This window comes from Mchenga conophoros, linkage group LG14, assembly GCF_057382185.1.
Source record: "Mchenga conophoros isolate Kocher_MC1m ecotype Shallow Benthic linkage group LG14, M_conophoros_male_GT1.1, whole genome shotgun sequence".
Classification (NCBI taxonomy): Eukaryota; Metazoa; Chordata; class Actinopteri; order Cichliformes; family Cichlidae; genus Mchenga; species Mchenga conophoros.
The window spans coordinates 36,133,196-36,157,907 of record NC_140539.1 but is presented as its reverse complement, the minus strand read 5'-3'; the positions used below and the strand labels follow the sequence as shown (position 1 = coordinate 36,157,907).

At 40.6% G+C, this 24,712-nt stretch overlaps 3 protein-coding genes across 5 annotated transcripts in view; 2 read left to right on the top strand and 1 right to left on the bottom strand.

Annotated features, from left to right (window-relative positions):
- The first annotated feature begins 923 nt into the window (after positions 1–923).
- dcun1d5 (DCN1, defective in cullin neddylation 1, domain containing 5 (S. cerevisiae)) lies at positions 924–8,185 on the top strand. 3 transcript variants are annotated; one of them, XM_085244245.1, is made up of 10 exons: positions 924–1,057; positions 3,800–3,849; positions 4,017–4,059; positions 4,651–4,747; positions 5,671–5,776; positions 6,007–6,098; positions 6,176–6,284; positions 6,857–6,961; positions 7,078–7,180; positions 7,756–8,185. In XM_085244245.1, the coding sequence occupies exons 4-10, from the start codon at positions 4,683–4,685 to the stop codon at positions 7,809–7,811; spliced, it is 636 nt and encodes a 211-aa protein (XP_085100371.1). In that variant the 5' UTR covers positions 924–1,057; positions 3,800–3,849; positions 4,017–4,059; positions 4,651–4,682; the 3' UTR covers positions 7,812–8,185. The 3 variants fall into 3 exon arrangements, with proteins under 3 accessions (XP_085100371.1, XP_085100369.1, XP_085100370.1); XM_085244243.1 differs by having other exon boundaries at positions 931–1,057; positions 5,611–5,776; XM_085244244.1 differs by lacking the exon at positions 924–1,057 and adding an exon at positions 1,145–1,747 and having other exon boundaries at positions 5,611–5,776.
- An 883-nt stretch (positions 8,186–9,068) lies between these two features.
- LOC146560271 (uncharacterized) lies at positions 9,069–13,175 on the bottom strand. Its single transcript, XM_085244242.1, has 3 exons — positions 13,013–13,175; positions 11,586–11,991; positions 9,069–11,386 (listed from the first exon to the last, which is right to left on the bottom strand). Exons 1-3 carry the CDS (start codon positions 13,173–13,175, stop codon positions 10,552–10,554), a joined length of 1,404 nt encoding a protein of 467 aa, XP_085100368.1. The 3' UTR covers positions 9,069–10,551.
- A 2,865-nt stretch (positions 13,176–16,040) lies between these two features.
- capn5a (calpain 5a) overlaps positions 16,041–24,712 on the top strand; it is a 55,808-nt gene continuing 47,136 nt past the window's right edge. Inside the window, exon 1 of the mRNA XM_085244240.1 lies at positions 16,041–16,582. The gene's annotated coding sequence lies outside the window, so the exon portion shown is untranslated. The remainder of the gene's footprint in view (positions 16,583–24,712) is intronic.

Sequence of the window (24,712 nt, the reverse complement as noted above, 5' to 3'; positions counted from 1 at the left end):
ACTAGAGAACAGCAGGGGGTCATATAATGACACCTGTTATATGCATATGTTTCTACTAAACTATATTTTGCACGTAGATTATACTTTTTATCCATAACATTTATTTTTAAACTTGTTATTTTGCAGATAAATTGTGTTATTAAAGGACAAGCTCTCACTGCAGGATTATCTGTGGATCAGCTGCCTCTATCCTGTCCATCCTGCTCACTCCCAACAAACATCAACTCCTCTGTCTTTGGCCTCACCTCCTGTCTCCAAACCATACATCACAGCAGGTTATGAGAGCTTCTCTTTTACTCTCGCTATCACTACCTTTCTGTCATAAATCACGTCACCCCTGACACCCGTCTACACCCAGTGCATCTAGCCTGCATCTCCTCTCCACATCTCCTGTGCACTGTCCATGACAGAGATTTTTTTTTCATTTTACTTTTTTATTTGTAATTTCACTAGAATTAACCTACCTCAATGTTTCGTTTTAGTTAACTAGGATAACCTTCCTTGTCGTTAACTCAGAGTGATGGACGAGTTTTTGAACTGTGAACAGCTAAAATTAAATAAAAAAGTTCAGAGGAAACTCTATTTTAGAAAAATAGCTGACAGAGATTTTACAGTTTTGTATAAATGTTAAAAATATTTTAAACTTTATTACACCCTGCCTCTCGCCCTATGACAGCTGGGATGAATGGATGCATGGACATGAGTACATGTGAGCATGTGAGCCAAAAATAAGGGACTATTTCTTTAAGAACTAAAACGATATATTCGGCTCTTCGGGGTGTACATTACAACCATCAGATGTTGTCGTTTGGATAACTGTTGCCTAAGACCATATATCCTTCTTGTAAATGAGGTTAAATGTCGTGTTTTATAAACATCCATTCTTAAAAAAGAGCGTTCGCGCACATTTCTCTGAAGAGGGAAACGCTAATTTCGTTTTGCACCCCCATAAAGCGGTGGTATCGTCCACTCTCGCGGAAACGCCGGCTCCAGCCAAAACTCCGGCATAAGAGAAGCAGGTGGAACTGAGACAGTAGTCTGAGTGTGACTGAAAGTGGTAAGTGTTTAAAACAGTGCCCTATCAATTACCAGGTGTTGCCCCAGGCATCTGTCTTATATTTGCGTCTAATTATGATGCGAGTGATTTAAAGACTTTTGATGCGTGTTTGGACACATTAGCAGACGTTAGCAGAGCAGCTCTGAAACCCGCGGTGCGCCACTAATGTTAGCTAGCAAACAAAAGAGGTTCCCTGTGAGTCAAGTCTGACTCTCTGAAGAAAATGAAGGAGATAAATGTGGAATTTGTAATACGAATCATGTTTTTGTAACATTTAAGTGGCGACAAAATGCGACATCCTGGCACGAAGTCTATTAGTCATTCTAGCCTGGTTAGCTAACGTTAGCATCAAAGGCGGAGACCCGCAGCAGTTTGGATTTTAGCCCAAAGTTTAAAGTTTAACAGAGTCCAGACCCTTAACAGACTTTTTATTCAATATGTACCTGTGTCTTGTGCTTTAGGTGTGTGTGGTGGAGGAATGGTGACGTGTGTTTCCCACAGAGCTTTTTAAACTGCTTCTGCAGCAGTGCTGTCGTTACCATGTTTATTTTTAACAGTTCAAACGCTGGAAAAAGTTCGCGTTTAACGTCGCAGACACTGCAGCTGCGCGACAGTTACGTTTGGTGGTTTTTGTTGAAATGCAAACGTGACAACGCCTGTTTTCTTCCGAGCAGTGTCCTCGTTTTTCTGGTGAGCTTTTATATAAAGTCTGAACACGAAAACGGAAATTTAGTGTGATGAGGCAGTCCCTGTTTGCTCCTTCCTTTTAACCAGCTATGCAGGCCGAACCGAACAAAAACAGTGTTTCCGAACTGGCCCATTTCAATCTCCAACAATGGCGTCACCATTCATTTTAACAGTACTCAAGTGAATTTTGTGCATTTATGAATCGTACTTGTGACAGCTGCTGCGATGGCACACTCTGCCTCTCCACACATCTCCAGGAATCACTTGAATGATCCTAATGGGGAGTAAAGTCACAGAATTCATTGTTGTGTATGTGTCTGGGATCATGTCAACATGGGATCATGTCTACATATGATCCTAAACTTCCAATGGGTCCTATACTTAAAGGCTGTGGTTCCTCAGTGCTGCCCTGAGACAAGTCAAGGTGTCCCCTGAGATTTTTGCATCAACGAAACATTGTAACTGCACAAAGTACTAAATGTCATTTCAGTTGACCTCATTGGCCTGATTGATAGTGAGGCGATATAATTGAGCAGCTGGACTTGTGATGTCAGCAGCCTTCAGCCCGAGTTAATCTGTTAATGCTAATATAGTGAGCTAATGAGGGCCTTGGAAACTAAACATCCTTTTATAGAGAGACTTCACCTGCTTTAAAAGGGTAGAAGAGAGCTGCGTCTGAACCAGAGGCAGCAGGAATCTACACTACATAAACAAAATTTCTAGGCTGCCCACATAATACACCCACAGGAGCTGCTCTGCCATAGAAACCCATGTCATGAAGCTCCCAGTGTACAGTTTACATGCTGATCTTAATGTCAGAGGTTTTGAGGTCTGCAGTTACTGAGTCAGCAGAACATATGTGCTTTACACCTCAGCACGCAGCGATCGCACTCTAACTTTACATGATCTACCACTTTGTGGATTAATGATTCCTGAACACGTCCACTTTACAATAATACAGCTGACTGCAGAATATCTAAAAGGGAAGAAATTTCACCCACTGACCTGTTGCAACAGTGGCATCCTGTTTCAGTAGTACTCAATTTCTGTTAATTCTTTAGAACGACCCATTCTTTCACAAGTCATTCTAAAGGCTGACTGCATGGCTGGGTGCTTGATTTTATACACCTGTGGCTATGGAACTAAAAACACCTGAATTCAAAGACTAAGAGGTGTGTCCCCATATTTTTGACCATACAATGTATGTGTTCTTGTGTGATAAGAGGATTGATGCAAGTCATACTTTAGTGGTGCTCATTGTTCTTAAAATCAGCTAACATTGCAATCAAAAGAAGTGATGATATTTGAAATGAGAGAGTATGACATGGCATTCTGCACATATGAAGACAGCCAAGTCTTAATTTTTGGTTTGCTGTTTGTTTTGCTTTGGCACAAAGGCTTAAAATCACAGCTCTAAAGGCAGAAATCGGTTCTTTCCTTGAATTTCTGAACGTTCAGTTGACCGTAAGGCCAGGAGGGCAACTGCAATGAAACTTCAATTAACAACGACGCACAGATATGATCCGAATGCCTTGGCTTTGGAAATCTGCTGATACAAAGTACTCACGTCATGCCAGTGTTAAATAAATTTTCTTCAATCTTCATTTAAATCTTGAAAGTAGTTGTAAAAAAAAAAAAAAAAAAAAAAAAAAAAATTAATAATAATAATTCTAGTGTTGTTATTTTGATAATTTCATAAATATCTTGAAAATGACTCAAATTCATATTAGCAGAATGAGAGAACACCACACAAATCCAAATATTTTAGAGACTTCAAGCATCTATCATTCTGAATGAACCTGAGCTGCGCTCCTGAGACTCCATTCATAGTCACAGTATCAGATATTTACCCTAAACCGTTCTGGTTTACAGAAACTATAAAAAAAATTTGGATCTCATCTGAGGTCTTTGACCTATGATCAGATTTTTCCTCTTGGTTTCAAAGTGATGGTGGTGTTAGTAATGCCTCGCATGTGTTTTGGCTGATGCCTTCGGTCTTCCTTGGCTGACATTCCCTGAATGATGCTGAGTCAGTGCTTGTGTGCTTTCTCGTAGGAAAAGTCCTGGCAAACATCAGCACGCTGTCAGAAACGCTGGACAAGCTTGTGAGTTTTTGTGTTGATTTGTGTGTAGCAGACAACGCCGGTGTAGTCCGGCACGTTTACAGTGATAATACTGCTGGACTTTAGCGTACAGCATCCATCAGCTTATCGGGTGCTGTGCAGACTTTTTTTTTTTTTTTTTTTTAAACCAGTTTTCTGTTTTATTCCAGCATTGCTTAGATTTGAATGGACAAGGCAGGCAGAAGTATACAGGTACAACCTCTCACACATCTCATATATATCTGTGTGCTGTTATTTTTTTATTTATTTTTTTAATCATAAAAACGTTTCACACCATGAATTTCAGTTTACTTCTATTTTAACAGGGAAGGGTAATAGAAAGATGTGTAGAAATAGAAGTATGTTTTTAAAAAACACAGGCGTTGATTTTTATTAAATTTTTTCACACCTACCGCTGCAGAAGGCAGCTGCTTAAAGCCCAAAGATGTACTGATTTGCTACTGACGTTAAACTAATGAAAGAACACAGAACTTAAAAGTCCAGATTTTTGACCCAAGATTAGATTAACTGATTGTTACACTGCGTCAGTGCTCCTCCAATACTTGTTCCATAATTGGCCGTCTCATTTCAACAGTTACCCTTTCAGATAATTCAGTAATCAAAGTGTTTTGAATGTTTTGAATGTTAGAATACCCATCATAGATGGAGGAAATGTTTTGGGTATGAAGCATACAAAGTAAAGCATTTCTGTAAATGTACTTGAGTTGTTGTAGCTGCTAAGATGGCTCAGTCACTCCAGGGTCAAACGGATGTTTGACTGTTGTCTTTGCTCTGTAAATGTAGCCCAGCTAGTGAAGCCCAGTAAAGGTGCCGTGATGCCTGTGAAGAAGAGGAAGCTGCCTGATGCAGATGATCATGAGCAGAACTGTAAAATTACGAGGTAAACAGATCTATCTGCTCACACTGAGGGTGTCCTGTGTCTGCACCGCTAACCTTTGTCTTCTATCCATCCTATGTGCTTCTTGAACCTTTATTGATTACCTTGTGAGTTCGATGCTCTCTCAGCCGGGTGTAGGCTTTCTGAGCCCTTCACCTTCTCCTCTTCTTCTTCATTGTGTATTAAGAGTGTAGATGAATGCTCATGCTGCAGTCACAGTGAGGATGTAGCCAAAACGCATATCTTCACACATGTTGTGAGTTATGCTCCTTACTAATCGAGGCACTCGGCACATACTTGTCATCTTAATCAGCACTGCCTCAGTCTTCAGGACTGTAGGAGAGTATCTAAAGTGCCACTTTATTAGGTACCTTTGCTTTATTCTTGGATATAAATGAGGTGGATAATCCATCAGTGCCTCAGCTCTGTACATCATAAATGTCCGTGCAGACTTAATTTCAGGTTTTTAATGAAATATGGTGACAGTTTGAGTCTCATGTGAATAATCACCCGAGCCATTTGCATACAGCAGCATCTGATCTGACTTGGTAGCAGTTGATTCTAAACTGGCTGGCTGACTGGATACACCAATGTTCTTGGAGAACATCCAGCTGTGAGGCAGCTGTGGTAACCACTGAGCCACCGCGCTGCCATTAATCTGCAGGAAATACTGACAGGCTGTTTTCTGAGCCACTTTACCCTGTTCAGAGTCAGGGGTGCTGGAGCCTATCCCAGCTCTCACAGGGTGAAATCCTTTGTTGTATTTTTGCTTTGACTGTAGTCCAGCTGTTGTATAGCTGCCATGTAACAACCTCCTGAAGTTATGGCTGCACATTTATCTTTAAAATGTTTGGTCTGTGCTGAAGTTTTACCCGACCTCTGATCCGCGGTCCGAGGTCAATCAACACTGACAAGCCCTTTTCCAGTAAGAAGTGCCTGGCCTGGTTCCACAAGTACGCTGCCCCCGACAAGGTGTTCGGCCCAGAGGCCATGGAGAAGTTCTGTGAGGACATCGGCGTGGAACCAGAGAATGTAAGTCAGCAGCTTGACTCTTAGTCACTCTGCATGTCCCTTACCTGATGAACTCCTGACCATCAGGAGTCATAGGGTAACACTCAGAAAAGAGACTGTGAGGCACTCATGATGTGAGAATGTTTTATGGAGCTTTATTTTAGCAACAAATGTTTTTTTCTGTGAAAAATAAAGATGGTAGGAAACAAGCTTTCTTACACTTGTTTGAATCTCCTCTTTCTTTCCTGCAGATTATCATGTTAGTTTTAGCGTGGCATCTAGAAGCAGCAAACATGGGGTACTTCACAAAAGACGAGTGGCTCAGGGGAATGACGATATTACAGTAAGAAATCTTATTCTTTCAGTTTATTTGTGGTTGAGGTTACAAATACGCTTAAATGTGTTTTCGTCTACATGCAGGTGTGACTGCACAGAGAGATTACAAAGTAAACTTGATTACCTGCGCAGTGAGCTCAACGATGCTGCGACCTTTAAAAATATCTACAGATACGCCTTTGACTTTGCCAGAGTGAGTCTATTTATTTTTTGTTATTATTTGGAAGTTAAGCCTGTAAAAATCCTTGAGCATCATTTTGTAATATGTCTGCAGTGTTTGTGCTCCTGACTTTGTGATTGTTATGAGGAAAAGTTGGAATAAAAATAATAATTTAAAAGCGCCAAATTACCACAAAATAGTTCCCTATGGGGTGACCATGTTTTAACCGGGAGGGGCAGATGCTACATTTAAACTCTGAGCTTCTGAAAAGATTTGGTGTGGTGACCATAAATGAAGCTTAACTTCACCAACACAGGCTTTCAGATCAAGTCTCTGAATTCTGACTCGGAGCTTGATGCAGTGAATCTCCCTGCTGATGCAGCTGGATTTTTTTTTTTTTTTTTTTTTTTTTTTTTTTTTTTTAAATAACCATAAATGAGGGAGTGTCTTTTCAATTTCAGTGCAGCAACCGTGCAGTTAGGTTTAACTGTTATGACTAATGGGATTGTGGGGGAAACACTCATCAGTGCATTCATGGGATCATAAGAGATATGAACTGCTGCACTTATTACTGAGCTCACTCACTGAGTTGCTTCTGTCCTCAGGATAAGAACCAGAGGAGTTTGGACATGGACACGGCAAAATTAATGCTGGCTCTGCTGCTGGGAAGGTCATGGCCGCTCTTCCCAGTCTTCAGCCAGTTCCTGGAGGTAAATCTCATTGCTCTGATAAAGGAGATGTGAAATCAGCTCATCTTCAAACAGCTCTTCACTCCTCTCTCTGGGTTGTTTCCTCACGGTCTCCCTCCCATTAATGTCTCCCACAGCAGTCCAAGTACAAGGGATTGAATAAAGACCAGTGGTATAATGTTCTGGAGTTCAGCCGGACCATCAACCCAGACCTCAGTAACTACGATGAGGATGGAGCTTGTGAGTACCACTTGTACTAGGAAAATAGTGCAGGCCTCTCTTACAGAGCTGCTTCAAGGCGGGAATATAAACCTGTATGAAATGTCCAAACATGGAATAGGATGTGTTGGCCAGTTATCGCCCCACCTGGACCATCCAGGGCTTTGGTTTGGGAATGGCCGCTGTCGCACAGTTTGTCATAATACACAAGAACACATCTGGATCGGTTCACACTCTTAGGACAGAAGGATGAGCATGTTATAATTCTGGGGGGTCTTCCGTGATGGCTCACTCATTTCTGTGAAAGGAAATCTAATATCTGTCCATCACTTGTAGTCCAAAATGCCACAGCAGTCCTGATGTTAATAAATTTACACCAGCTTCCCTCCATTTTTGTATTGATTTTAAGATTCTTTTATTTTCTAAGTTTTAAATGGCCAGCTGTTTAAGCAAACTTTTCAACATGTATAACTGCAAAAGAATGTTAAACAAGCATTTCAGTTTTAAACCTTAAAATGGCTTCATGTCTTCACTGAACAGTAATAACGTGCAGGCGCACCTTTGTCTATATTTACGGGTTTATTTGTTTTTTGCAGGGCCGGTGCTTCTAGACGAGTTCGTGGAATGGCGAAGAAGTTGGTCAGCTTCATAGCATTAACAGCCACAAAAACAAAAGGATGAAGAGGGAGAAAACTGAGAACCCGGGAAGGAGTCTGGAAAAAGGTTTCATCCACACATACACAGAAATATGGAGTACAACCTCGTCCCTGTGGACCTTCGAATCCCGTTAGAGGCGCCTGTGCACCATCGTCCAAATGCTAAGAGGCCTTCCTCCTGCTGAGAAGACTTTTTTTTTTTTTAAATAGTGTTAATTTCAAGAAAAGAAACTGTCAGAGGGAAAATGAACTGAGAAGAGCTGTGGAATTTATGTTAAATGTTATGTTTTTTTTGTTTTGTTTTTTTCCCCCCATTTTTGTGTCTTGTTTATAGAAGTTTTGACAGTAATAAAAAGGAAATGGAAATTCATCAAGCTGCAGAGCCCAGGTTTCATTCGCCACTCCTGCACCGTGTTAACACACTAAGGCATGCAGAAACTGGTCAGCCTGAAGAAATTTACCATTTCTTTTTTAGGTGTCAGTCCAGCAACCCCTGAGCAGATACAGCAGTTATCCCTTTACCTCCTAACACTTCTTATTAGACCACATCCTGCCAGATAACCAGCACCTAACCTGCTAGAAGCAAGTCTCACCACTCTACAGCTATCCTGAAACCCCTCTGGGCAGTTAATTTAGTGAATGCTTTAAAAAAACAAACAAAAAAAAAACAACAACTTTAAAGGTACTTTCTAAAATTACCAGCTGCAAATGTCAACTAAAACTGTGACCAGCAGGGGGAGTTGTTTCCCCAGAGCTCATAATGTTTCACATTTCTTCTTGGACTTCTCCACATTTACTCATGAGACTCTTTCACCGCTGTAAATAAGAATATATTCTTGGCTGGTTAACGCTTACTGTTCATGTTGTATGCCTTGCACGGTATAATCTGGGCCCTACAACAAATTTTGAACTGCACATCAATTTAGAATGTGTAAACCAGCGGTACCCAACCCCCGGGTCCATGAGTCGTTTGGTACCGGGGTTGTTGGGCTCGGGTGTGAAATTAATGGTTTTCAGGGTTTTTATTGTTAACTCTGTTTCCCTGGGTTTTTTCCCATGTTGTAGTTGTGTCTTATTTTGAAAGAATTATTTACGCTTTACCGTAGCGACCAGAGAGCGTTAAGGGGCAAAGAGGAGGATGTTACTCTCAATGTTGTTGGTGCATTTTAGGAGGATGCTGCTAATAAAGTTGCAAAATTACACAGTTAATTTGCGTTTATTATTATATTTACAAAATAACAGTTTTTGTCTTGATCGTATCATTTTATTTGTTGTATTTATCCGCGACACCTTAAAGGCCGGTCTGTGAAAATATTGTCTGACATTTAACCGGTCTGTGGCGCTAAAAAGTTCAGGGACTGCTGGAGTAAACGGCCTGCCTTAATAAGTGGAAGATTAATCCTTAATTAAGAGAGCAGGGAGAGTCAACTTATTTCCCCCCCAAACACAAACTAAATTTACTATCTGACATCATGTCCTGTTTTATACATGAAAGCATAATAGCATAATGATTTAATCATTACAAGTAGCGAGGACATTCTCAGAAGCGGCAAGTAATTTACTCACATTTCATCCATACACAAGTCACAGTTTAACTGCTCACACTTAAAGGACTTCATCTACCTCACATACATGACCAGTTAACCTAACATGGATGTCTTTAAACCAGGCCGTGCTCTGAGGTAACAGCGTTAACCTCCATTCACGCCCATGCTGCCCTATTTCAGGTGTTGTGCCTGCACCTTGTGACCTCTGGTCCATATGCTCTGTCTTATGCTGTTTTACTTTTTCATAGTTTAGAGATTTGCCCCTATTGTCCTTCAAAAACCATCAGGTGTCAGTCTCTGCAGAAACCTGGGTGATGGGAACAAGCATTAGTGCAGGAAGGGTTCTCATTAGTTTCAGATGTCACCACAGTCCCAATAAAAATGCACACAGACATGGCACGTACCACTTCAGTTTCAAGATTCCTTAAAATACCTATTTTCCTTGACTTGACCCAGGCTGGTGGATCTAAACTTCATCTGAACAGATACACCCGTATGACGGCGTACAAGTTAAAATCATTGACCCGAGCCATATGTAAGATTAACTTACTTGTTGTGTCACCTTGTGGTACAAAGTGGTATTACAAAAGTGAAGCTTAGTTCAGCTTCAGCTGTAATCTCATCAGCAGGATGCAGAGATGATCCAGGATGAAGTCATAGCATTACTTTGATGATGGCTTTAGCTTTTTTTTTTTAATTTATGCAAAAATTGATTCCCGGATATAAAAAGTGCGTGTGCAGATTCACCCGTCAGACCTCATAAAAATACAGTGTCCAGTCTTAGGGTATGTATACATCGATCCCACACCCAACATATCAGGTACAGGTGTTCATCATTTCAGTTCAGCCACTGGGAGATGGCTGTTCTGCTTCGTTCAGGTGTTTACAGCATAACTAATAACTTCAAAACATGAAAGTCCTTTTATATTGTACATTTTTGCAGATTTTCTGAGAAAATCAAATCAGTGCAACTCAGATCTGCAAGTAAGCATGAGTGGAAATTATAATATATATAGTTATAATGCAAATATAACTTATGACAAGTTATAAGTTTGTGGCGCTAAATGTGGCGACCCTTCCAAACAAAGTTTGTAGAGCTGGACTCGACTTGAGCCATGGTGTTGTCATTATTTTGTCCACTCTCTGTAGCATCTATCAAATGTCCATGTGGAAGTTTGACGTCTGCTCACTATCCTTCTTCCTGTTGACTCTGGTCCAGTGGCCCTGTTGAGGCTGCAGCCATGATGGCGGAGAGGCGCGTCAGAGAGACGGAGCGCTGTTTGAATCTGGGGGCGGGGAGAGGAGCGTCGGGGCCAGGGTCTGGAAGGTGGCCGTATCGCTGGCCGTCCTCGTCATACTGGTACAGGCGGATGACGCGGCTGCGGCGGGCTGGCCGTGGTGGGGAGGGCGGCAGCGCTCCTTGATCGGTCACCTCCTTGTTTTTGCCTCCTGTCGCCTCATCTTCACTTTCAAAAGTTGACTTTTCAGAATCTCTGGAAATCTCCGTCTCACCATCTTTCTCCTCACTGGCCGCCGCCGCCGCCTCCTCTTCCTCCTGCACCATACTCCTCTTCACCTCCCTGCTCTCGCTTCCATGTTTGTCCTCCTCATACTCATCTGTTTCACTTTGACTCTCTCCATCCTCTCCTATCAGATACAAGCGACCAAACCGGCTCTCTTTCTCCCCCTCTTCTAACTCCTTATCACTGCCTTTATTTCTGTTCTCTGTGCATCTTCCATCTTCTTCCTCCTCCTCCTTGTAGTCACATCCTTCCAGATATGCAGTGGTTTCTGGTGGCTCGTCTTCCTCTCGTTTGTGCCGGAAGCTTCTCTGAGGTTTGGCAGGAGGAGACAGGTTAGGCGCAGAGTTGTTGTGCACCACCTGGTCGTTTTCAGAGGCCGGGTTCTCGTTCGTGGGCGGCAGGGTTGTCATGCTGACCTCGGGGCCGTGGTCGGTTGTGTCGCTTTGGCGCTTTCGTCCTCGTTTTGGTGACCGCAGCTTTGCCCTGACTGCCCCTGAACACCTGAGAGGAAAAAACAGACCTTTAATGTAAAAAGGGGCAGTCCACATGTGGTGTTCTCATTGGCTCACACTGAGATTATCTAGTGTTTGCATCTTTCTCTATACTTGTTTAAAAATACATTGATTCCAATGCTGGTGATTTAGCTTGGGTTAAAACTTCTTCAAGAGGCACCAATAATGACGCAAGTCCCTGAACTCACCTCAGAACATGAGTCCTGCTCAAAGCTCCAATGCTGAATCCCAACACAAAGGTCAGCAGCACTGATGCAGCCACAGCTCCTGCAAACAGCTCGGCTGAAACACCTGCCTGCTTCGCCTCCTCAGACCCAGCATCCCTCCTGAACCTGAATGCAGCACAGCGGCTGCTTTGCTTGTATTCTCCCAGTTCCTGAAGGTTTTGACCATCGTGACCGACGTGGAGCTCATACGGCCACAGTGTAGTACCCTCTGTGTGCTGCAGGAGGCAGTAGTACAGGCCACTGTGGAGAGCACTGGTGTTGGGGACCAGCAGGCTCCCGTCATGGTGCATGACGACGGGGTCCAGTTTACCATGGGAACCAGGAGTGTGGAGGTCTCCAAAGGGGGTGTGCCAGTACTGGACCACACCTGCATATGAGAGAAGAAGCAGCTACAGGTGAGGAGTAATGATTTCATGAGTACCAAAAGAGAGAGAGTGTCACAAAAACCTTTCCTTTGTGTCTCACGTGGCAATGCTGCAGTTCCTCTTTCATCCACTCGAGACTGGTTCCAACATAAATAATAAATAGAATCCATCCATCTTTTATAAACAGTTATGGTTTATCGGTATTGAAATGGGCACAAAGCTATGGCTGTAAGCACAGAAGCTCCGCCCACCTGCTTTTCAAACCCTCTGTTTGTGAGGGGTAGCTGGTCAGAAGAAAGGCGCCTTAAAGGGGAGGAGCTAAACAGCTGCTTTTTTTTTTTTTTAAAGAAAAATTGAAATAAAGGCCTTTCTGTTTTAAAAATCATTGGTTACATTTCATAAACATGATAATCAACAGTAATAAGTGGGACACCACCAACGTTCAGTTCAGTGAAAGTTTTCTCTCATGTCAGAGCTGCTGGTGTCAGAGACCCAGAGAGACACAAATTTTCTGATTTATCAACCAAAAGAGACAAAAAACAGAGTAAACATCTTCAGGTGTGTTAGTTTGTGTTAGCAGCTGGATGCGTGTTCGAATGTTGGGTGTGTGGTGGAGACAACAGCTCTTATATGCTCCAGGGAGGCCGGCCAGGTGCACTAAATAACTCCACCTACTGAGAACCTGCAACACAACACAGAGGGACACACAGCAGGCGCAGTGGGCAACCCCATCCACCTACTACACCTGTGTTTTACAGTGAACATCTGTAAGCATTATCTGTGTTTTATTGTGTAGTTGCGTCTGATTCACAAACCAGCTATTTAGCAGCTATACTTGAATAATTAAAGTTTCATTGTTAGCCAAAATTATTATAAAGTGTTATCGCTTTAGATTCCTTTAGATTGGTTTCTATTAATGTACAGTCTGAAATATTTACAGCAGGAACGTGACCGCTTTCTACATTTAACAGAAGTCAGCGTTTGCCTTCAGAGAGCAGAGAGTGAGATGGAGTCTTCACTCACCTAAGTCCTTTCCATCTCCACAGTGTAAAGTCAACTCCACCTCTGGATGACCTTTGACCCGGCAGGTGGGGGCCACAGTCAGAGTGCCCTGGCCGGTAGCTCCTCTTCCTGGATTGGCTGGGACGGCGAGGAAGGCTGTGAAAGTTAACCACCTGGTTAACATTTTAAACCTGCAGAGGAAATAAAAGTCAGCTGGTTTTTACAGTTTGAGGGCAGTAAAATACACGAGTATGTGATCGCACATGAAATTAAATGTATGCTTCTTTAGTGTCCAAATTCAGTCTAAAAACAGCAGCCAGTAAAAGTACAACGATTCAAGTTAGGAAGAAAGTGGAGCTTGTAGATGCAGAACGGAGCTGAAAGAAAGTGACCTGCAAGTCAAAAGAAGAGCAGCTGAGAACATTCCCAGCTTGTGGTAAGAAGCTTTTAGTTTAGAAGTTAAATGCAAACAAGGGCGAAAAGCTAAAACAGCTTGTTACAGAAAACAGCCAGGATAAAATAAAGACTGCTGTGAATCGTGTATCGTGCAAAGTTACTGTGGCAAGATCCAAAAAAAGAAGCAGTCCCATTACTTCCATCAAATTCCTGCTCTGACGAGTAAAATACTTGAGTGAGCTGTAAATTTAATTACAACAAGCATCTTGGCCGCACCATATAAGATGCATCAGGAGTATATCAAATTGTGAGTCATGCAAAACCACTCTGTTCTGTTAAAGGTGTAACAGGAGTGCTTGTAAAGGACTTTACTGTCATTTCTATTCAAAGTCAGCTGTTTAAAGTGATGATTCAGGTTTTTTACTCACAATAAAAGAGCACCTGAACACATCACAGGACCCCTACAGCTTTAGGAGAAACAAGTCAGTGCGAATAAATCAGATGACAAACCGTCCACAGTGAGACAGTATTTTAGAAAATACCTCAGTTCTGCTCTCAGCCTTTTTAAATTATTTTATGAGGTGAACTGTTGAGTGAGTTGGTTCACAGCAAACTAACTCAAACCAAAAAGAGTGAATCTATGAGTACAGTTTAAATAAAGCAGCTAAAGTAGAGCCCACGTGTTTCATATTTACCTGATGTGGTTCCTTCCTAATGTGGTCGTGTTATCCCTTTAAGTCTGATCTCGTGGCTCTGATGCTCGTGCTGCTGCTACAGTTTCCTCCAGCAAAGTGTAAAGTGCAGTTTCTCACATGACTCTGTGGATGTCTTCTGCTGTGATGGTGTTAAAGATTAATAACGTCACACTGACAGTGGCTTTGTTTTCACCTGCCTTCTGTACGACCTGCACTTCTCACACAACTTCAGAATAACAGTAAATGGACTGTGAGGTCAGGGAGTACCCTAACCCCTTTAACGCCATAGTGTTCTCTTTCTCTCGAATTTATGTTCCAAAGTAAGATAGTCCATTATGAGTTGGGCTTAAAGGTATATAGATATAGAATAAAGATGCAGTTTTAAATTGTAAACATTTTACATCTGGTAAGGTGTTGAACAGAGCTGCTTTAAACTGTTTTACTTGCTATAAACAAACACAGAAAACAGGTAATTATCTGCTTGTGTTATTTCTCCCTGTGCAGACAGGTATCTGCCTGTGGTTGATTACACTGATACAGTACATGTACGCACCACCTCCTCGGATATACAGAGTCTTGATTCTTTGTACCACTGACCTCTATTTTATAAACACAAATGGACGGCTCCCCAGAAAGTACTAAAAGTAAGCTGGGAGTACACCTAAACTCATAACAGTTCATTCTGGCCTTAGCAAAAGTGTCTTCAATCACAGATTAATTGCTGGTTATTCACATTTGAGTGTGGGATACTGGACCATGCTAACTAAGATGTGCTAATCTGAACGAGCTGGGCTGAGGGTACCTATGAAACATGAAATAGGCCAAGCAAAGCCTAAAACTGTATAGAAGTAAATCTGAAGAAAGTAATGGCAGCACAGAAGAGACTGTGATTTGAAACCTCTTTTAAAATAAAGGGTTTACTGAAGATGAATAGCACAAGCTGTGGAAACAAAGAAAAGCAACACCTGGATATGAGTTTGTAATGAATCCAGTGCCTCAGTGTGTGTGAAGCTGCAAGAACAATGCAACAACTTCAGGCAACACGCATCAACTTTCTCTTTTGTAAAATCACTGAGGTGACAGTACTCACAGGTGTTGTGGAAGAATGTAGCGATACATCTGAAACACAAAAGAGAGGTTTAAAAATGAAGGTGGAGCAGCGAATCCACCAGTTGGAGGAGTTTGTGGCAAAAAGAACGGAGAACCAGCAGCCTTGGAGAGAACACCAGGTGATGCCTGACTACACAGCTCAGGTGATCTGTCACACACACCTACACCAAGTCTATGGAAACTTCTCTTGAATTAAAAGATAAAAAGAATGTGGTAAAGGACTCACTAATGGTTTTTATGAGGAAGAAAGTTATGCATGGTCTTTGTAGGTCATATTACTTGCTAGTTCTTGCTTTATTTTATTTTATCTGTTTCTGTTGTGCTACCTTTTTCTGAAATAATTTGCTTAACCTTGTAGGGGTTTGTCTTTGTGGTCTCTATTCTTTTCATGAAGGCATTTTAATGACACGGGATTTATTGATTAAATAAAACTTCAATTAATATTGCTAAAATGTTCATGTTTATTATCAGCAATAGTAGTAGTAGCAGTAGAAGTAGTAAGTATGATGCATGTGTTTATGGTTCTCTCATGTCAATTACTGGAACAGACACCAGAGGTCAGCGTTGTTTAACAAAAAGCTCAGAAGGAACGCGTCTATGAATAACTTACAACTTAAAACACAGTAAGACGTTTTTCTTGTTTAAAATTTTAATTGTAAATAATTCCGTGATGAAAATCATCTGATCTTAATTAATTTATCACCTGCTGTTACTGAATTTGTTTTAATTTGATTTAATTTCACAGTTTTTAATGGTTATTTCTGTGTTTTGTTTACAGCGTTAAGATTTTTTGTGTAAAGTTAACAGGTTTTTTTTATTTGTTTGGTTAGTTTATTAGAATTAGGGGGGGTATTCCTTATAATTTTTGTGTAAATTTGACAGTTTTTTTTTTATATATTTGTACTTTTTTCTTAAAAATAAACATTTTTTCCAAAGTAAAGTTGACAAATTCTTTTTTTTCCTCTGTATTTTTTGTAAAATTGCTAGCTTTTTAAAAACAGTCTTTTTTTTTTCTTGTAACTTTGCTTGTAAAGTTTAATTTGTAAGTTTTTATCTCATAAATGTGCCACCCCTCCTCAATCTCTACTTCGATTTAGCGCTTTAATCCAAAAATGATTAAAGGAGAGAGGAGTGGTTTGTCTGAGCGATACGTGAACGCATCTCCTCCCTCGGTGAAGGCGGGCTGGTCGGTGTGACAGCAGCAGCGCAGAAGCTCCTCCTGCCTGTTTCTGTGTGGTTTTTATTTTTAGGGTCGCAAAGTAACCAAAAGAAACGTCCTCACATCACCGAGCTGACAGCAGGGAGAACACGCCAAAACCACCCGTGAAAAGAGCGAGAGACGCGGAGTGAAGCAGCCAGGGAGCCCGAACCAAAACACAACCATTTCCAGGTGAATATAATTAGTTACAGCTAACTCGGTGCTGAAATGCAGTTACGTCTGCAGTCGTAAATCACTCTGGAACTCTTATTAAATAGTTTTTGGGTTGTTGTTTTTTCATGCAAATATATTTTATTAAATTTGCCGCTTTTTTCCTTAGCAAACGGGACGCAGAACTGTTGGAGTCTGCGTTAAAATAAGAAAACGCTGGAAAAAGATGAATATTGTGCTACAGAGCTGCCCTACAGCAAAGGGCTCTCTGTATTTGTTCACGCTTTCGATTTCCTCGCCTTCACTAAGATCACAAGATTTAGGAATAATAAAAAAAACTTCGAGCAAAACTTCATCTTTTAAGCTAGCTAGCTTTCACATACACATCCGGCGCGCCCTTCAAAATAAAGGCAACGATTAAAAATTGTTGCAAGATTTTGAATGGGTTTAGTAGTGTAGCTCGTGGTATAAGACTCGACTATAAACAAAAGATAAAATAGAATAGAAGTGTTTGCGTTGTGTAGTTTCAAGAATAACGAAAGAAACGTTTAGGGATATTGTAAGTCATTTTGATGGTTAACGTTTGAGTTTCCGGTTTGATTTTAATCTCTCTCCGGGTGTCTTTACAAAGCTGTAAACATCGAAAGTCTTCATTAATGTCATCTCATCTAAGGCAGAGTGAGGCAGGTGGACTGTGGTGCAGATTATTGTGAAAATTCTTCACCCCACACGCATTTTTGTGATGTCACATGATATCACACATCATGCGATGTTTCAACATCTGCTTTGGGCTGTTTGTGTCACACATCCGTTGTGTGTTCGTGCCCGCATAAAACCACACCCATGTCTGGCTGGTATTGGTCTTATTGCTCCATGGTTAAAGCTCTCTGTCTGTAGATACCAGGGGTTAATCCAGTCACGTCACAGCACAGTAGCTTTACAGCTGCTGGAAGGAGGAAGACGAGCAACCTGCAGCTGTTATTAGCAGACTGATGTAAACAGATGTGTTCGAGTCTTTAAGGTGTTTGTCCTGAAACGGCTGCAGACGCTACACCTAATGAAATATGTTGTCTTTCCTTCACCTCTTGCATAAACCTGTCAACAAATTGACTTCTTAAGTCTGAGTTTAATAAATTGCATTGGTTAGCAGATTCCATTGGGTGACAAATTAAAGGAAAAACCCCAAACCTCTAAACCAACTTTTTAATTTTTGGCTCTCCACTATAAAAGTCCTGAAAATGAGGGTTGATTTGTTAATAACTCACCTGTTTGAATTTCAATATATATATAGTTAGGAGCGTGGCTGTTTTGACTGACAGGTGTCCGATCAGTGTCTGTTAGACCTCACCTGAGTGACTCAAAGGCTCCTGTCGACTGTGTGAGTGTGTTTGAGAGGGTGTAATTGGTGACTTAGGGAGCATTTGTAAAGCTTTCCTTGCCTCCTGCAGTTATCTGATAAATATTGGGTTTTGTTATGAGGTACGGCCCACATTTTTATTCTTGGGCTCTTTTACAGTAGCTTTGCACTATTCGTAGTTCAAATGAATGCTTGTATGTGTTGCACTCAGTTTTTTTGCAGCCCTTCACTTCATCCTCTGTGTGAAACAAATAGTTTGACTCTTTCACCTGTTTATTACCACCTTTTTGTAAACAGGGTAGGTGATAAAGCCCAAGCCCTCTTTTAAATAGACGCCCTTATAGCAGTCTGAATAAAACAATAAAGGCACAAAGATGAAAGAGATGTAAAACAATAGAAAATAAATCCATTCAGATAAAAATAAATCCAAACAGGGCAAGTTGTTTTTTTTTTTTGTTTGTTTTTTTTTTTTAAGATTTATTTTTAGCAATTTATCTTGAGGGGGAGTGACACTTGGGAAGTACTCTGGACCGAACTCCAGCTTTTGGTATATGGTGTCAGCTCAACCAGGTGAGCAATAGTGGCACCTCTGGGCTTGAATGTCTGTGTGGGATTGGGGGGCCTGCACAAAGATTAATCTGTGCACAGAGCCACAGTGATCTAATAAAACTCAGCCCGAAGTTGCACCGACTGGCCCAAAGTGGACGACCCCTCAAGCGTTATGAGCTCCATCTGCTGATTCATAAAGTCTTGCTATACTGGTTTTATTGGCGTGATCTAGGGCTGCCACAAACGATTATTTTGATAGTCACTAGTCACCGATTATTTTTGCGATTAGCCGACTAATCAGATCATCATCCATTGGATGTAAAACGTACAGCTTATTGCACCAGCAGCATCTGCTCTTATATGACTATCATTAGCTTACAGCTTTAAGTGTTTAAGGTATGTGCTAACTAAAAATAAAGACAAGATGATAGTTTATTAAATTTGCAGATTGTTTCGGTGAAGTTTAATAAACTCCTTGCTATCTAAAATATAACAGGACACCGGAGTATATTCTCCAGCATCTCACACTTCTGATAATCAGCTGTCTGCTTGACGTTTATTCAGCTGTGTAAAAACTATAACTTTAATCTCAGCCAAACCGATTTACTCAGGAACAAATAAAATACTAAAAAAAAAGCCAAACAATAACATTTTGAAGTTATCTAAGTGACTTATATACGTTTAACCTGAGTAGTGAAAGATGGCGGTGGGTTTGAAAACGATTTGCCGGGAGTCCGGTGTTCTCACGGCTCTAGTTAGCCTAGCCCCCGGCTAGCTATCGAGCTAGTGGGTAACAGACGTCTCCGAAAACGTCGGAGCGCTTTTGAAAATATGTGGTGTCCTGATAAACTGAGCAGATATTTGAGGTTTACACAGCTACATTCTCACCTGAAAATATGTTAAACGTTTAAGAATAATAAGAGTAATATTAACACTAACTAGCTGCCGCCATTGTTGGAAACTGATGTCCTCTTTTGACATCAACGTTATTTTAGAGGATTTATAAGCCAGCTTTCTTCTGATTGGATGCCACTTACAAAGGGTAAGTGTGAACAGCTGGTGGGTGGGGCTTCTGTAGGGGGGGAAAACGGTCTGAAACCGAGACTCTAAACTTTTGTTGCTCCTTTATGGCAGAAATCATAATAGGTTATTTCAATCAGCACTGGGATTAGTTATTTATCTTACACATGAAAAATTGTTCTTTTAATTAAGAGGATTTCCATTAATTCAAATTCTGCTGGGTTGAGATTTTTATGGAGGGACCAGGAAGAGGATGTGATGAAATGAGAGCATTACTACAATACCAACTGCAGCACGATAATTATTTATCTTTATTATCCTGTTTAATATAAATATTCAATGAAAGCCAAGGTTGTAAATCAAATTCACATTTAATTGCACAGCTGTACTGGTGTGTACTCTGCACTTCAGTGTGAATGTCTGCCACCGTAACAGGATATAAACGTACATCACCTCTGCTTTATATCATCACACCTTACATTTTAATGTCCTTAGAAACAACGTGCTGTCTCTTTAACACATTTACATTCATAAAATCTGAATAAACTTGATGAAGTCACGTAGGAAAACCACCTCAAAACAGGAACTTATATATAACTACATTCATTTTGAGGAACAATGACAGACCCCCAGAAACAAAAGTAGTATTGAAACATTTTTTACTTTCATCTTCAAGTCAAATAACTGCAAATCAACTGTTCATGCAAATCAGTGGAGACGCCATCTTATTGGTGATCAATCTGTTATTGGTGCCACTAATTTGCCACGACTTATTAAAAATGGCTGTAAATACGAGACACAGAAAATCGCAGCGTCCCCCTCCTCCCATCAGGCAGTGAGTCATTGCTCAGTAACGCTGCTGAAGAAGGTCACAGTGGTTTCTTCTAAACAGACGCTCGCTCAGATCCACTCAGGGTCTGCGTGCTTCCCTTCAGAAATGTTTACTGGCTGTTCTCTTTCACTCTGTCGTACATTTGATGTTTATTCTTACGTTCGCTCAACCTTCAGATGTCTTACGAGCCGTTTTCTGTAGAAGCGCTTCTGAAATTTAAAAGCTCTGCAGATAAAACCCAAGTAATAAAGGTTCATTTCAGCTGCATTTAAAAAGCAATAAATAAGTTCATGTTAGAGGATCTAAAAATGTAAAGTTATTATTTGCATGATGTAAGTTCAGTATTTTTATATTTCTCAAACTTTATTCTTTTTGTCTTACTGGTCGTTTTACTGTTTTTTGTTTTTTGTCACGCGTCATGCGAACTTGGCTTAACTGTATGTTCATGTTTGTCCACATGAATATAAAGGTCTTCAGTTTAAATCTTGAAATATTTAAAGTGTTTTGAGTTTTATCAAAGTCATTTTACATCCATAAGTGTGTCACGTTTAGTTTGTAGTTAGTAAATGTTGGCAGGAGGACTCTGTGTGCTGATGACGGGAGGAAACGGGGACGTTTAACAAAAGCTCCTGAGACACGGGAATGAACTCCGGTGAAATAATAGTTTGTAACAAACAAAAACGAGGGAGAGTAAGATAAAACGCCGGCCCTGACAGAGGCGCTAAGGCACAACAGAGTTTAGACTACATTTAGAAAAAAAAATTAGATTGCTTTTGTAGAATAAAGTCAAAAATAACGTTGAACATGTATTCTTAGGGGAAAAAATCTAAATGTGAAGATTTCTGTTGTTTTTTTCTCAAAGTAGAATTACGACTTTAATCCCGAGATTTCGACTTTAGTGTCAAAATGGTCGATAATATATTTTTTTCTTAATCTGGCCCTAATACTCCATCGAGTGGGAAAAGCACAAAGGAGGAGCCAAGTTTCAAATAAAACGGGAAGTAAACTAAAACGGAGGCCGTGCACTTGTTCAGTGTTTTCTGCATCATTCGGGAAATCCGTTCTGTGGCTGTGTTTATTGAACCAGACCACCAAGCAGGAATCTAATTTGTTGGGGGAAACACACGCGCTCATTATTCTGCTCTGTTCAGCATCATCTCCGTGTTTATTGGCCTTATTTGACAGTGATATCATTACAAATGGGCCTGATGATTCCAGTGAAGAGTCTGCATGGGAGCTCAGTCTGAGCAGAGGTAGATTCATGTCAGTCCAGTAATTTTCATACATGCATGACATGCGCATGTCAGTTTTCATAACTGTGGCATTGTTTTGAAGGCTGATTGTCCTGCCTGTACGTGTTGTTTAGCGTCTGAGTCTTTTAATGCGACTCAGTTCTAATGACTTTATTTGTTGTTTTCAGTTTTATTGATTTTCTTATTGTATTCTTTTAGCTGTACAGCACAGTTGTTTCTGAGTGTCCTTATAAATAAGGTGACTGTCACAGTTTGATGCTTATCCCATGCCCCGGCTCGATGAGCTCCTGGGTTTCGGCACCACTGTGACACAAAAAGGACCCGAAGCACACAGCTGTGACCCTATGGAAATAGGGAAGGCATGACCAGGTGTTGAAGAGCACCTGTTTTGATCAGCCTGTCCTGACACCACACCCTGAACCCACTGATCCACCCCTCCCCTGCAACTGAGCCACAAACCACGCCCTGCCACAGTGACTTATTTTACCTGGTAGTCACTTTTTAAAAACAAAAAAATCTGCCTTTAATATATCCTGAATATCTGAACATCGCAGTACTAAGTGGCATCTGCAGCTCTCCTGCAATGAATACAGTGTTTAATTGAGGAATGCTTTCAGCTGAAGTCCTGTGGTCAGTCCTTCTCTGTAGATCAGTGTGAGAAAACATGCTCTAACCTCAGTGAGTCACTCTGAATCTGGATGCAATCCCGTTCCTGGAAAACAAAATAAAAATATTCCTTTAGTGCTCAGCAGGCCTCTGGTTTCTCCACCTGGGAAACAAATCACAGCCCTTCCTCTTTTTGTCTCACTTTTTATTTATCTGACAGGAAGCTGAAGCTGCTGTTAGGACGTTTTTGGTCAGATCAGGCTTTAATGTCACTACACTTTCACACAGGCATGAAACTTTGATCGTGTATTTACTTTGCTGCCGATCCGTAGTCAAACATGACCGCCCGAGTTTCTGTTTGCTATCCTGTCACATGACTGGTGATGATCTGACTATCTTGTGTGTGTGTGTGTGTTGTGCATGTTTAAGGAGTTTTAAAGAAGTACTCCCTTGTTATTAATCCTCATCCACAGCTCTGTGTGCAGTGTGAGGCCTTGAACAGGATCAGGAGACACTGAGGCTTCTTAGAAATCTCTGACTGTTTTAATGGGAAATATAGAAGATTAATCAGTCGTTATGGCTTTTTATCATTAATAAGAGGTTTTTTGTTTTATTAAGAATACAGCCCTTCCTGCACACTCACACACCCTCCTAAAACATGACTCGTGATGCTAATCATGCTGCTGTTGGTTTAGGGTTGTATAGTGGCTAAATAGTTGGTTTTGCCTCAGATGGTAAATATATTGTCCATGTAATTAGATTATGGTGAAGTCTCTTCCTTTAGACTGACCTCTAAATTCAGACAGACTCATTTGATGTGTTGTGGTTGAAATGAAATTCAACATAGTCAGATATGTTTTTGATACTATCTGAATTCACTTACTGTAACATCAACAATCTGTCTGTGCAGTAAGTGAAGGCGGTTATTGATTGGATGTGTCAAGCTGCGATTCCCCATTCCACGGTCATATGGTGTGAACAGTCATTTCACATAAAACTGTAATATTAGAACAATATAAAGAGGTTCAGTACGCTACACAGACTGTGTGTGTGTGTGTGTGTGTGTGTGTGTGTGTGTGTGTGTACTTGTTTTCATGACATCTTAGGACAATTTTATGATAACACACTCACAAAATGAGGACGCTCAGAAAAATGAGGACATTTTTGAGGTCCTCATTTTTCTGAGCCTTCTAAAGTGTTCTAGAGGCTCCCAACATGCTCCCAAACCAAAAATCTCGGAAGTCCTGAAACATCACAATTTTATGAAAAAGTGTGTTTAAGTGTGTTTAGCGTTTTTGCTCACTTTCAGTTTCACCGCCTACTGGCCAGTTTTGGAACTTAACACACTTTAAACACACTTTCAGTGACGTCACTCTGCGAGTCCTCATATTGTAGGTGTGTCAGACACAATAACACATTTGACCCAGGTTATACCCTTCTGGGGCTTAGCGGACACATGCGTGGACAGCACCTTTTAGCTCTTATGTCCACAGTCGTATTCAATGTTGAAATGGAGGTGAAATTTATTTGAAACATTCGTGGAATAGTAACAGATGAATTTTGAGGCTTCTGAAAATTGTTCGTTCAAACCTTGCCAATTAAACAATCATTCTAACACACATCAAAATCTTTTCACATTTTTATACATATTAAGGTGAACTCTAAACAAGGGTAACAACAGTTAAATCAGGCAAATCTTGACAAAAATGAAGGTCTTTAGGTTCAGTTATCAGTGCCTGCACAGCTTGGTTTCTTTTGTTGTTGACAAAATGTATCGAAATATAAAGTTTCAACATTTGTCTAATTATATTACTATTAATTAATGAGTCTTACTTCTCAAGATCAATGCACAAATTGTCTGACCTTCACTATGCAGAATGATGTGTGTGCAGATTTTGACCCTTGAAGAGTTTATATTAATCTGAATTAATATAATTGCATCTGCAATCCGCAGTTGAACTTGGAGATTCCTGCCGCTGTCATCTGATTCAGTATGATCATCAGGCTCAGTCTCGACTCTGTGTATCTACAAGAATTGATGAAAAAAGTCAACACTTTATTAATTATATTTTAAATTCAACTTACCTTATACTTTTTACAATATGGTATAAAATGCATATTGTTTCTTTAAAAACTAATAACACACTATTAAAAACTGCAGAATGCACAATTCCAGCTTCATTTAGTAATTCAATTAGTAAATAAAAGTGAGTAATTAAGTCACTTAATTAACTAAGCAACTGTAAATGTCACAGTATACAGAAGTACAATTCAATTTCAATTCAATTTTATTTATATAGCACCAAATCACAAAAAAAGTCACCTCAAGGCGCTTCATAGGTACAGAGAAAAACCCAACAATCATACTGTATGACCCCCTATGAGCAAGCGCTTTGGCAACAGTGGGAAGGAAAAACTCCCTTTTAACAGGAAGAAACCTCTGGCAGAACCAGGCTCAGGGAGGGGCGGCCATCTGTTGCGACTGGTTGGGGTGAGAGAAGGAAAACAGGATGAAAGACATGCTGTGGAAGAGA

Bases quoted from the DNA above. Each gene is read 5' to 3' on its own strand.
- dcun1d5 (XM_085244243.1), top strand. From the start codon at position 4,683: ATGCCTGTGAAGAAGAGGAAGCTGCCTGATGCAGATGATCATGAGCAG. The intron at 4,748-5,610 runs GTAAACAGATCT...TCTGTGCTGAAG, and splicing joins CAGAACTGTAAAATTACGAG to TTTTACCCGACCTCTGATCC. The intron at 6,285-6,856 runs GTGAGTCTATTT...TTCTGTCCTCAG, and splicing joins ACGCCTTTGACTTTGCCAGA to GATAAGAACCAGAGGAGTTT.
- LOC146560271 (XM_085244242.1), bottom strand. From the start codon at position 13,175: ATGTTAACCAGGTGGTTAACTTTCACAGCCTTCCTCGCCGTCCCAGCC. The intron at 11,992-13,012 runs GTGAGTGAAGAC...TCTCATATGCAG, and splicing joins TGGAGATGGAAAGGACTTAG to GTGTGGTCCAGTACTGGCAC. The intron at 11,387-11,585 runs GTGAGTTCAGGG...TTTTCCTCTCAG, and splicing joins AGCAGGACTCATGTTCTGAG to GTGTTCAGGGGCAGTCAGGG.